Source organism: Ostrea edulis, chromosome 1 (assembly GCF_947568905.1).
Source record: "Ostrea edulis chromosome 1, xbOstEdul1.1, whole genome shotgun sequence".
Lineage (NCBI taxonomy): Eukaryota > Metazoa > Mollusca > Bivalvia > Ostreida > Ostreidae > Ostrea > Ostrea edulis.
Window position 1 is genome coordinate 110,256,289 of NC_079164.1, and position 14,423 is coordinate 110,270,711.

Here is a 14,423-nt window from a genome sequence, read left to right on the forward strand (position 1 = left end):
TACTTGCAGTGATGGTTTGTGTAGCTTAGAGGCCATTTGTCTGGAGGATATCACTAGCACCTCAGTCTTGTCTGTGTTGATATTGAGGTGATGCTGAGCCATCCAGGTTTGAACTGACCTTAAACAAGACTCCATCTGACTGACTACAAGAGCGGCTTGTTGGACTTCAAAGCTCATATACAGTTCATTATCGTCAGCATACATGTGGTACAAGACATGGTTCTTTTTGAGAAAGGCCCCCGGGGATGCTGTGTAGATGTTGAACAGAACGGGCCCGAGCAGCGATCCCTGGGGACACTGCAAACCAACTGAGTGGCACCAGATTTCGCTCCCTTGACTTTGACAATCTGGGTCCGATTGGTAAGATAGGACGCGAACCAAATGTGCACAGTGTCCTTAATTCTAAGGTTCTTGAGTATTTGCAGCAAGCGTGAATGATCTACAGTGTCAAAGGCAGCCGATATGTCCAATTGCACTAACAAGACAGTCTTCTGCTCTCCAAGGACACAAACCACATCGCTGTGAACTCGCAGGTGCTGTCTCAGTACTATGCTCCTGACGGTAAGCACTCTGGAATGGCTCCAGTAGTTTGTTCTCCGTGATAGGCTTGTATCTGTGCTGCCACAACTTTCTCAATCAACTTGGATAGACAAGGTTAGACACCAGCCGGTAGTTCTTTGGTATGTCAGGGTCCAGTGAAACCTTTTTTAGAAATGGTGTCACAATAGCTCCTTTGAAAGATTTTGGGAAGGAACCACTATCAAGTGACTTATTTATGATAGAAGTGATGACGGGAGCAAGAGCTGTGACTTCTTGCTTCACAGGAGATGTAGGCATAGGGTTCAGTTCACAGCTCTTGTTGACAGATGACCTAATCAACTTTGTGACCTCATCCACAGTAATATGTTGGAAATGGCTAAGTTTAGTTTCATCACCGAGTGCTGGTGGGTCAACAAGTGGATTGTCACATGCAATGGAGCTTTTCATCATTTTAGGTCTTCGGATTGAAACTGTCTTATGTGGATTGGTCATCGGCATAACCAAGTAGAGAGACATCGGAGTCTTTGATAAAATATTGTAAAGTACTAGCATAAACAGTGTAAAGAACACGCCCACATATACCGGTACTACCTTGTGATACAGAAAATTCAACGTCTCTGAGTTGAGATTTAGACGAATTAATATGCACTTCTCCCATTCTGGGGAAATATGCTTTAAACCAATCCAATGCTGAATTAGACATCCCGACAGTAGTTTGTAACACTTTGGCGAATATACTATGATCAAGTCGAAAGCAGCGAAAAGATTTAACGCAACTATCGCGATTACCTGTTGCCATTGCATTTTCCAAAGAACATCAGATGAGAGTTTAAGAAGAGTTGTATCTATACTAAAGCCCCTTCTGTATACACTTTGCTAATAGGGTAGTAGTTTTCGCAATTCCAGGTATTTCGTAAACTGGTTTAGTATGTATTTTTCGTCAATTTTTGAAATATAACAAGTTATTCACCGGAAGATAGTTTTTTTTAAAATCGCCTCTTAGCCACTTTTTTCAGTAGTGGTCTTATGATTGCTGTTTTCCACTCATTTACAAAAGCACCTGATGTGAGGGATTTGTTGACTATGGCGGTTATTGTTGGTAATAACACCTCAGAATACTGTTTTATCAATTTTGATGGAATGGGGTCAGTGAGGCAGGTGGTAGGCAATGAGTTTCTGATCACACTTAAAACATCTACACCAAACACTGAATTAAAATCATTAAAGTGATATGTGCATTTGAATCCAAGATTTGGATCAAATTGCTCGAAATCGTTTAAAGTATTGCGAAGTTTTAAACTTTTATCCATACAGAATGAACTAAATTCGTCTGCTAATCATTTGACGGCATAGGATTGCTTTTACTTGTACCCATCAATCCATAGACTTTTTGTAAATTTGTTATGCATCCTTACCGCACTATTTGAATTGATGTGCTTGAATTTGTTGTATTTAAGATGTTTTCTGTGCACCCGTTTAGCATATCTGTATGCGTAATCATGGTGCGCAGTCTTTTTTCCTTTCCATTTTCTGTCCGCTGACCTACAACGTGCCTTAACATGACCCGATTCCTACGTAAACCACGCTAAAGTAGGTCGAATCGTCACCAATTTCTCTTTTACAGGAGCATGATTGTCCAAGATGTTTCAAAGTTCAGAATTGTAAAACTTTGCTAAATCTTCCGGGTCGTACTGTTTGGTTGCATTTGCATTAAATTGTATGAGATCATCCTGAAGGGTGCTACTATGTTGCTGTTCGTTCCTCGCAAACTGTTCATCGTTCCGTGGAAATCGTTTCCTACCGTTCCGTGCAAGTGGTAGTACGTTTTAGGATCTGTATATTGTATTTATGTCTTTAAGTTTCCTCACTTTCCAGATTTCTCTAGTTATCTTAAGCTTAGGTATATATATATATATATATATATATATATATATATATATATATATATATATATATACATGTATATATATATATGTATGACTGAAGCTAGTGTCACTTATTTGAAAATTTTCGGTTGGTTCGGACCAGACTATCTTATCAATGTTCCGTACCGTGATAAGATAAGTATATTACCAGATGGACGTGTCTGACAATTTACAATTTGAATCCCATAACTTCACAATTGTGTCGTCAACTTTATTGTAATGAATTCTGAAATCACAACAAATGCTAACAATGCAGTGGTTTGTTTCTCTTCTAGAAAAGATGTAAATTCTTCAAAAAACACCGTTGTGGTCACTGGATGCGCTGTTGAGTAAGAATGACGATCGACCGTAAAAATATGTTTTGTTGTCATCCATATTGTAATCTATATATTGAAAATTCAAAGGAATCTTTTTGTCCAGAATTCACTAACTTTACATCAAGAGTGTTTCTGTACATGATCCCCGTTCCGCCACCTGATCGTAAATTGCGGGGAACATCGATAAAGTTATAACCAGATACGTTAAGATCAGATCTGACAATTGTATGTTTTGGATTACCGTCATCTAACCAAGATTCCGTTACGCAACAAATAATCCGCAGACAAAACTATCAAACGTCTTCCTGAAGTCTTAAACAACATGGTGATATAAAAATTCACAGGTTTGCACTTAAAACAGCACTGAAAGTTTTGATGTTAACAGAGAGCTCAAAAACTTGCTGCCATTCACGCGGCGCAATGGAACTAAATATAGTAGTATTGAGCAATCAGTAGATAAATATAGTGATAATCACCATTAGCTATTTTATTCTCCTACAGGTTTACACCTCAGCGTGGGGCTAAATAAACTATACTAAGAACTCGTGAAAACCCTACCAATTATTGTAATTTCATTCTAATTTATATCAAACTCTGTGTATATTCACAATCATAAACATTGATATCTTTAGAAAATTACAAACTTTTGAAACTGTGGGTTAAAAAGTCTAACTCTGGAGTCAGGCTAAACCAATTTTCTACTTAACCTGTAGTTATCTAGTCCAGCGATTTATTTTTTATGTATAAGTTAAGTTTATACTCTACAAGTAAATACATTTTTTTTCTGGGAACTGAACATTACATCAGAGGAAATGTACACTGAACATTAGACTTGTTCCTGGCCGTCTAAAGAAATATGTATGTGAAAAGCAAAGTTCATCCTTTTTTAGTTTTAGGATAGTTGTTACAAACATAATGTACCGTTGATATGTCATTCAGTTTTGTGATGATATTAATATGACAACAACTGTGAGAAAAACAAAGATATTGTGAACTTATAAAAACACGTCGCTCAGTCGCACTTCAAAACGGTTGTGGAATGACATACAATCCTAATAATGTTTCAGTTTTGTTGTTATGGTAAATACTGCTTTGTGGCATATAAAGCTTCAATGATTTTAAAGATAAGCATGCGTTTATGAGAATTGTATCCTAAGAAAAAAGCAAGCTTTGCTCCTACAAAATACAGCCAAATACATTGGTATCTTTTCATTTCAAAACGAATTCAAGTACACTTTGCCTAGGAATAATCATTTCAATGATAGTGTAATGTAATTATAAGGTGTTTTTGTTACCAATGGATCGGTAGCATAAACATAATTACTGAACCATTAACATGCGGGGTTTTATCTTACAGAAACAAAAGTGTAAAAGTAAACGATTTAATGAAAGAGGAATCCAGTACTCCGATGACAGGTAAGTGAAATTTATACATAATATTTCTATCTTTCGCTTCCGGAATTACACTGTACCTTTCCATTCACCAGGAGTAACGATAGATGATATGAAATACAAAAAAAAAAACTATCATTTTTGTGCCTAAAAAGGCGAAGGTAACAGTGATCAATCTCATAACTCCAATAAGGAATACAAAATTAAGAGTTGGGCAGACACAAACTCTTGGAGTTGTGAATCATTTTTCAAAGATATGTTTATGTACTAGTATATTTTCTGTGCGCATGAGTAGCTTTTTCGAAAACAAAATCTTGGTCGATAGATAACACGGGGAATGTTTGATTGGGGTTTAATTTGCTACAAAACTTAGCTCTGCATCTGATCTATTAAACTGATATTGACTTTACCAAATAGAAGTAAGGGTTTCGATCTGTGTAGAGTTATCTCTCTGATAAAATTCTCTAATATTAAAACATACCCACATTTTCAATAAATACATGGGAAATGTTTGATTTTGCTACAATACTTAGATGCAAGGTGGATATAACGAACAGTGATCAATCTCATCTCATAACTCCTATAGAGGTGAAGATAACAAACAGTGATCAATCTCATAACTCCTGTAAGCAATAAAAAGTAGATAGTTGGGCACACACGGACCCCTGGACACAGCACAGGTGGGATCAGGTGCCTAGCATCTAATCTATTAAACTGATATTGATTTTACCAAGAAGTAAGGTTTTTGGTTTGTGCAGAGGTTTTTTTAAGGCATATATATAATTTATATAAAAGTACAAAACATCACTATATGTATAATAACATATCTCAAATATTTGTTACAGGCATTTTTCAATTCATAGAAATATCATATACAACAGTAGAACAGCATAGGAATTACTTAAGGAATGATGTATATTAAACAATGTAGTCGTAAGCTAACCGTATAGTGTTATAATGATGAATATTTAAGGATAGTGGTTTGTGCAGAGTTATCTCTCTGATCAATTTCTTTACTATTAAAACATACCCATATTTTCAATAGATATATTGTTCCTCTTATGGTGTCACTATGCGCTTTGAAATTGAACATACAATTCATAAGGTGGTATGTAAAGGTTAAAAAGCAAATTCACGAGGAACCATCTGGTACGAAAGGCGAAGATAACGAACATTGATCAATCTCTTAACTGCTATAAGCAATACAAAATAGAGAGTTTGGGCAAATACAGATCTATGGATATACCAGAGGTGGATCAGGTGCCTAGAGAAGTAAGCATCCTTGTCGACCGGTCACACTCGCCGTGAGCCCTATATCTTAATCAGGTAAACGGAGCTATCCGTAGTCAAAGTTAGTGTACCAAGAACGGCCTAACAATCGGCATGAAACAAGTCAGACGTCATTTGACCCAACGATAGGTTGTATTTGCAAACTTTATTATTATAACGACCATGGCATTTGCGAAATATTTAGTATACAGTGTCTTCCAAGACTTCCCAGATTGATATTTATGTAAGTTTGTACCAATACCAAATTCAAGGAACGATATTAGGACAAAACATTGGGAATATTTTGGAAGATTCGATGAATCAAAATTGATACAAAACACTAAGTAAACAAGACGGCAAGTTATCTCAAACAGCCATTTTCTTTCTCACTCCCAAATGTACTTCTACCAGACGGAGTTTATGGGAAGTGAATATGAAATGTAGACAACTAGTTATACCATGCATATTTGCTTGGAATCTTCGTTAACCATGTTTTTACACTCAGCACAGAAATGCACAATATTTTCTAGGGAAAGATAACTTTCGCAGTGATAAAAATTCAGTAACAAATTCATTATTTTCAATATCGCATAGTCTAGATAAGTGTAAATAGTAGAGACAGATTTGTTAACCCATATTATACACAATATTGTTCTTATTAATATATAAGTAGTTCAATTATATTACAATATAATGTATGTTGTTTATGTCCGTTCTTCCACTAAATAGGACATAGCCACACTCAGGAGCCTATTGTTTTCCACATGTATTTCACTAAACGTTTTTCACTGTAAAATACAGTTCTTGTCTATATTTTCAGAGCATACTGTGCATCAACACGGAGAAAGGTAAATGATAATAGGAAGAAAAGGTGTTGTCCATTTGTAATTGATGGGGACTTTGTTCCACATATTCTTATTCGTGATCGCCTAAGAGAGATTTTCTGAGTTCTCTTTTTACATCGTCAATCTGTCGTCTGTAAACCTGTCACATTTTCGACGTCTTAGAACATCATGCAGTGGACTATTGTCAAACAAGCTTGGTACAAAGAAAACTTGGATGAGGAAGATTCGAGTTTGTTTGAACAAGGGCGGCGTCCTTTCGAAGGGAACATAAATAAGGAAGATGATTACGAGATAATGAACATGGGTCGAATTTCTTAACGAATCATTGAACTATAGAAATTAACTTACTTGAAGGTATCCTTATATAATTTAGATTGTATCATAAATCAATATTTAACTGTGACTCTAATTTCAATTTTCTATTGACTCTGATCCAACGCACAAATACTCTGAAGTTGAAATAAAAAAAATGCTGGAGTTCCTCAGTAACAATATCTTGGTGGCCTTTGATGATCAGGTCTTCCAACAGTCTATTGGAATTCCCATTGGTACGAATTGTGCTTCTTTGTTAGCTGATATGTTTCTATATTCATATGAAGCAAAATGTATTTAAAAACTTCTACGTGAAAAGAAAAAATATCTTGCTGTGGCCTTCAATTCGACATTTAGATATATCAAAGACGTTTTGTCTATTAACAATAATAACTTTCATTCCTATGTCGATTCGATGTATCCCTGTGACCTCGTAATAAAAGAAACCACAGAGTCGTCCACGTCTGCTTCATACTTAGATATTTCATTGAAAATAGACATTAATGGCAAACTGACAACTCAACTGTATGACAAACGGGCTGATTTTAGCTTCTTCATCGTCAACTTCCCATATTTATGTAGCAATATTCCATTATCACCTGCAGATGATGTTCATATCTCTCAACTGATTTGATAAGTAAGAGTAGGCTACTGACAAAGAAGTTGATGGTACAGGGGTTTGAACAGTTTCCATTGAAGTCAGCATTTCGCAAATTTTATGGTCGTTATAACGATCTAGTTCGTCAATACAACCTATCATTGGGTCAAATGCTGTCCGACGTTTTTCATACATATTGTTAGGCCGTTCTTGGCACACTGATTTTGACTACGGATAACTCCGCTTACCTGATCAGGATATAGGACTCACGGCGGATGTGACCTGTCGACAGGGGATGCTTACTCTTCCTAGACACCTGATCCCACCTGTGGTGTATTTAGGGGTCCATGTGTGCCCAACTATCTATATTGTATTGCTTATAGGAGTTATGATATTGATCACTGTTCGTTATCTTCACTTTTCATTGACATGCTTTTCTATCTGTCAATTCGCAGTTCTTTTATGTTTTAAATCGTTTATTGATTGTGTTACATTAGAGTAAACCAGCTTTAGTTTAAAAACTTTAAAAATAGAACCTCAACCCAAATCGGTGCATTTGTGACAAAGATGTATGACGAATGAAACTAAACTTGCTTATGCCTGGTTCACTCTGTTGTGCATTACGTTACGAACACGATTGACCATGAACATTTCTCGAAATTCAGGTTTTGATACGAGATGCTGCGAGTTATTATACAATTTGTTGCGCTATGATCCCGTTAGGTCATAGTAAATACATTTCTGTTGTCACGATGTGTCACGAACTGAACACCTGTTCAGATACGATCACATACAGTATAAGATTGTCCCGATCAAGTTCACGATTGAACCTCGATCTTATACAATCATCACGATCGGGAGTTCTGATTTGGGAGGATACTATATAGTAATGTGCGTGCAGATACGTTCGTATTCATTACGATATCTTAATCATTAACCGATGCGCTATATTGCGATAGGATACAATTATGATCGCGATGTCTTTCACGATCAGGATCGAAGATACCAATGTTTGACTTACGATTGTACCCCGATGGGTAGAGATACAGCCCGTGACCATTGACTTCATTTTCTAACATCTAGAAAGTGAACAAAACAACCCACAATTACTAAAAATGGTGGAAGTTTAGGTTGATAACAACGTGGTATTTGCAGCATTACTGTATAAATATATTATGATTATCGTGACAGATCATGGTGCATAACAACGAATCGCAACTAAACGTGGTGTTTACCTTGTAAAAGATTAACTGGTATCATCACGATTTGGGAGCACGATTAGATGCAATATAATGCGGTTTGTTACGATGCAATACGATTTTATGCGGTTATAGTGACTGTAAATTAATTGTGGTGATCGTAGAAAAAAAATTGACAGGCAAAGTATTTTCTTCTATTGACACAATTGTCACGACTGACCTCAAGATCTGATATGAATTGATATGATCCAAGTCCACGATGAAGACCAGAATTTCAATCGTGGTGCGAATGGTGATAGCGAGAACATGATATTAAATAGACACAGTTATCATTTTTCCTTTGCTTTTAATTCTTGTAAAATTTAGTAAAACGCAGAACAAAACTTTAGAATATTCACTAAAGTTACTTTCTTGTAATCTAACTGCGGAACAAATAGAGTAATTGAATAGGACAAAGCATTTTCACGAGCTTTTTTTGTCTTTTCAAATTAGTTGATGATTACATTAAGATGTGTATGTTTTTAATCAATTTGGATATTTGTCTGAATGAACTGATATGAATATATGCTTGCATTCATTGCATGGTCTAAAAATCAGAATATTTAACTTTTTTTTATACAGAGGTATATATGACGACTTAACAGAGACAGATAATGGCAATCAGTACGAGGGTCTCTCCACTAAAGGTTATGTAAAGTTCTATTTCTATCACTAGGATTTCTTGAATTGATAATGCATATTTACATCTCTTTGGATATTGATGTATTTGGTTGAACATGTCTGTGTTTTAATCAATATTGAAATTTATTCATTATTTTACACAGATCAACAAGAAAGTGAGAGGTAAGGTATACATATATCTCTTTTGATCTCGATCTAACATTGACGTGTCTGTATCATTTTTAAGTCCCCGTATGGTAATCACTGTGTCAGCCTGACAATCTGTAGACGTTTTATGAAACAAGTAAATGTATTTGTATATTTTCATAACTTTCTGCTCAATAGGAGAAGTATACCACTGGAGTCAACAAGATTCTAATTCCCAGAAATCAGAACTATTTAATTATAATAAAATCTATATAGCGCCTTATATAGAACAAATTACTCCAAGGCGAATTTGATTCCTATCTTAGACACCCTATGTTTTTTTTTTTTTTAGTTCTTACAAGTTTGTTGTTATTTCGGATTTCCAATATTTCAGCTTGAGCATCACTAAAGAGACATTGTTTGTCGAAATGCGCATCTGCTGCATCAAATATGTACCGTATAAGTTTTACATTACGACCCTTGGGTCGAAGGCTTTGTTAGTGGACTATTAGTCCCAGAGGGTATATACAGCCCAGTAGCTAGGTACTTCGTTACTAGCTTGAAAATACGAATGTATATTTAATTGCTGTGATAATATTTATAAATTTATTTCAAAATTAAGGATTATCTCCCTCGTGAATAGCTCTGATTCTTAGACAAATTTGACTCTAGTCTTTGGTACTCTGTTTTTACAAGTTTATTGTTATTTCGGATTTCCAATATTTCAGCTTGAGCATCCCTGAAGAGACATCATTTGTCGAAATGTGCATCTGCTGCATCAAAATTAGTACCGAATAGGTTTTACATTAGTATAAAGAGAAATAAAACATTAAACACATTTAAATGAAATTAAATGGGATAATATTTTGTATCTGTAAAAGTACCAAAATAAAACACAATGATTAAGATCCATAGCCAGAGTTTTTTTTTCTATTTTCCAAGGAGACCTTCAATCAATTGTTTTCATATTCAGCTTGGCAATTGTCATAGGAAAACACGCATATATTTGAGTAAACAACCAAATGTCACTATGCAAAAATGGCTGACATTATATCAAGTTGTTTCATTTGTATTTGGTGCACAGTAGGTGATGGTCAGATAAAAACAGCTTTACCATTTGTGCCATCAGATCAAGTGTGAAGATCAGAACAGTACATTATTTCAAATCAGCTGATGGTGGGGCCCAGTTTAACTTTGTCAGTTCTCTGGCTTGCAATGTTATCGTTAATATTTACAATAATGTGTTATCTTAAGCAAACATTTGAGGTCAAAGGATAAAGGTCACAGGGAGAATTTGATTTCAAGATCACAGGATATCCTTAATCCATTACTTTATGTTTAGTACAAGGTAAATAATCGTGGGGAAACAGCTGTAAAATCTGGGTCTTTAGGTCAGAACAAGATCATCATAAAAACAGCACATTATCAAAATGAAATTATGGCGGGCCTTGTTTGACTTTATCTATTTTCTATTTAACAATGTGATAATTGTAATCATCTTCAACCATGTATTATTGTAGGCAAACTTACGAGAGCATTCAAGGGCCCAGTGGTGAAAATAAATATGAGAAACTTTCAACGGTTTCTAAAAAAGAAGGTACACTCTTAAGTCATGTTATTATTATAGCTTACATCATTATTACTTGGAACACATAGTTTAGGTCGCTTATAAACTTTAGTTAATGATCATAAATCAAAAGATCATAGTTATTGATGTAATATATTCAAGGGGTTATCATAGTGAATAAAATTTTATGTTATTGACATTATGTTGGATTTAGGAATAGAGCAATGCCATTGAGCAGTATAATATTCCCAAAAGTCATCTAATCAACTTCAAACAAGCTTGCTATATTAATCTATATAGAGTATTCAATTTTCATCAAATGAAGGATCCAGTTTCTTTTCAATTGATATCAATGTCAGTACAGCAAATTTATGCAAACTATTTATCCAGGATTGCGTGGAAAAAGTTTTTAAAACATATAACCAATTGAAATTCGAATTATGACTCCCAAAAAGGAGTCAAGTTCCAGTTTATTATTCCTCTCAAACCCATTTATAACATATGACAGAGATACAAGTAATGCAATTTGAATTCAGAGGATGAAAGTAAGATTTAGTATATAAGCCTAAAAATCCCGGAGGAGAGACTAAATAAAGTATCTTTATGATAATTTTTTGGGTTTTCTTTTTGAATGACTTGGGATCTGGTTTTGACATGAGATCGGAGATTTCTCTAAAAGTACATTAGTCTAAATTTTGTTTAAAAGTACTGTTATTGTCAGCGCAACGCATTTGAGCCACCTCTACATAATTTCAGAAAACTTATATACTAAGGTTTTATTGTGTACGGTAGATTTTCATATTTACGGTAAATTCCCATTTGAATGTGTTTTTGGGGGGTGGGGTGGGGGTGGGGTTGGTCTCTGTTATTCCTGTTTTTGTCAGTGCAACTCCCCGGAAACCGCCTAACAGAATTCCAGGAAACTCTCTAGCTAATAAGGACATACTGTGTAAATGTGCATATTCGTAGAGAATTTTGATCCGATCTTTTGCTGGGAGTTATGCGCCTTCTGACCCTAGAAGTCTAGAATTAAAAACACTGCTACTGAAATAATTTACCAGTGCAACTAGTCTGAAACCGCTGAGAAGAATTTCGTGTAATTTTGTATGCAATATGGGCACAGTGTGTAGATGTGCATATTCTTTGAATTTTTTCTGGGATTTTCTAGACCATCCACTCTTTTATTGATGAAGTAATTGGACTGAACTCTTTATGCAGTTGGACTCATATTTAATAAACACCCCGATAATTAAAGTATTATTAACGGTTTACATAATTATGACTACTTGAAAGTCCGAATGCATTGGCATTCTTTAAACTTATCAAAAAGGTTAATACTTTCTCATACATTTTTCCATGCTTCTACAATATATATAAATAATACTTAGTGTCACTAACAACGTGACATTATCTCCAAATAAACAATTATTTATCTACTACATTTGCTGACTAGCAAGTAATAGATATAAGTTTCTGTATGAGCACAAACCAGAGTTTGGTATATCGTAGAAATTAACGTATGGATTACAATATTCAAATGCCAACATAGTATAAACTTTCATTTGTCAAAATGACGACATTCAAACATCTTTAGACAGACTGTTATTGTATAATAGGTGTTTCTGATGAACTACCAATGTTCCATTGTCATGGAATATGGATGAACGAGGTGTATCCGGTCCAGTGATAAACTTTCTTACATTCTGATATTGTATTAAATTATATACAATTCCTTTTATATACATGCTCATGACAAATATACATATTTTGCTTCAATAGATGATGACGGCAAATACCAGACTTCCCTCAAACCGAAGACGTCAGGACCAGATGATGTGTACCTCAACACCTCATTTCAAAATTAAGAATCTCGAAGGAGGTCTTAAGCGGTAGTTTAAAATAATAACTGCTTGCAGAATTGATCTTGAATGCACCGAAATACTTAACGCACGGACAATACCTATACGCGCTTTAACTTATACATACACACCTTGTAAACGATTGTAGTTTAAACTTGATACAGTGTATGTATAATAATGAGATACACTTGATACACTGTATGTATAATAATGAGATTTACAAAGTATATAACAGAAGCAATTCCGTCAGTTCGAGGCCATATTGGTTAATTATCTTAATCATCAGTTTGTTAAGAATCGAATTTTACATGAGCCTTTAGACAAACGCTGAAGATGATTGATTTCCTTGTTACACTCGTATTTCAGCGAATCTTTTGATATTTGATAAAGTAATCTTTCATAAGTTGAAAGACACATTGCATGTTACTAAGCTTTTAAGTTTTTTTTTTAGCAAAATCAATTCAATATATGACTAAAAAGTCTTTGAATTTGTTTTGAATAACATATTTTGTGCAATTTTCGAATTCACCGTACACAAGGTCACCACCGAGGGGTCGTCACTGTGGATAACAGGGCTCCTAAGTGGAGCAAACGCAGTATCAGTCAGTATGAAGTCGATTTTCGCATAGCATACACAATGTTTATGCAAAAATCATATTGCATAGAATGTCGTAGATACATCTTGAACAATCAAAATCACCAAACTTCAAAAACCCGTACTTGCCTCAAACACTTCGTTCGCGTTTCACGAGTAGGTCTGTAGCGTTGAAAGTGATGATTTAAACCCATCTTTATTGGTCATGTCATCTCTTTTCTTTTTGATTTGTTTGATAAAGAGCATCTATATGCCGATGACAATTAGTAATGATTATAACGCCCCTTGTGACACATTTCACGTGTAATTCGCAGAAAATTACACGACATTAAAATTTGGTGCATGAGGGCTATGATTTGACATCCCGCGAGGCCTTTGCTCCATGTTTTTTTTAACTAAATTGTCAAGCTTTAATAATTATCCTTTGGGCGTCTAAATGTGAAATTTTATTTTTTATCCTTTTAATATCTCATATTTGTCAGACGTACTTGGAAGTACCGAGTTCTACAACTAACGGAACGTATATATTATATTGTTTAGGACACGTTTTTATACTAATCGATCATACATGTATTTGTGACAATAATCTACTATCCATTATCATATCTTTGAAAAGGGTGCAATGAGTAATTCTGGGATGCTGTGTTGGGGTGCCCATCTACTTGCCATTTCATAAAAAATCGTACTGTGATGTCGTCATGTTCATTTATATATAAAGGTATCTCGACTGAATTGTCATGTATTATACTTAGCGTTATTAGCAGCCGTAAAACCAAAACACCATGGTAGAGCTATGGCTCAAAATATCTAAAGTCTTCCTTTAAAGCCTGTGTAACTGTTATTTATTTTTAACTTCATGTAAACATATGTATTCTTTATCTACTGATCTTACTCTGTTTCTATTGAATTTATGCATTGTAATAATATCTAATATAAAGTGTATATAGCTTGCAATCTCCATTAAGTGAAATAAAGATTGATTGACGTAATGGATGAGTCTTGTAATGTTTTAAAGCTGGTATTACTGACGTATTCTGTATATCTGTTTCATTTTTCTTTCTCATCATCCAAAGTGTCAGTATGTATCAGCGACTTACTCTATAACACCATTATACATGTAGCTCCTAGACAGGCACAACACTTACATCACCATTGTGGTCAATCCATTAAAATCATATATTACAACGTATCAGATAAA

The 14,423-nt window shown here is 34.8% G+C and overlaps 1 protein-coding gene across 1 annotated transcript; it reads left to right on the forward strand.

Annotated features, from left to right (window-relative positions):
- The first annotated feature begins 4,141 nt into the window (after nt 1-4,141).
- On the forward strand, nt 4,142-14,205 carry LOC130051324 (uncharacterized). Its single transcript, XM_056153288.1, has 6 exons — nt 4,142-4,198; nt 6,264-6,291; nt 9,019-9,083; nt 9,222-9,240; nt 10,725-10,801; nt 12,551-14,205. Exons 1-6 carry the CDS (start codon nt 4,168-4,170, stop codon nt 12,634-12,636), a joined length of 306 nt encoding a protein of 101 aa, XP_056009263.1. The 5' UTR covers nt 4,142-4,167; the 3' UTR covers nt 12,637-14,205.
- Nucleotides 14,206-14,423: the final 218 nt, after the last annotated feature.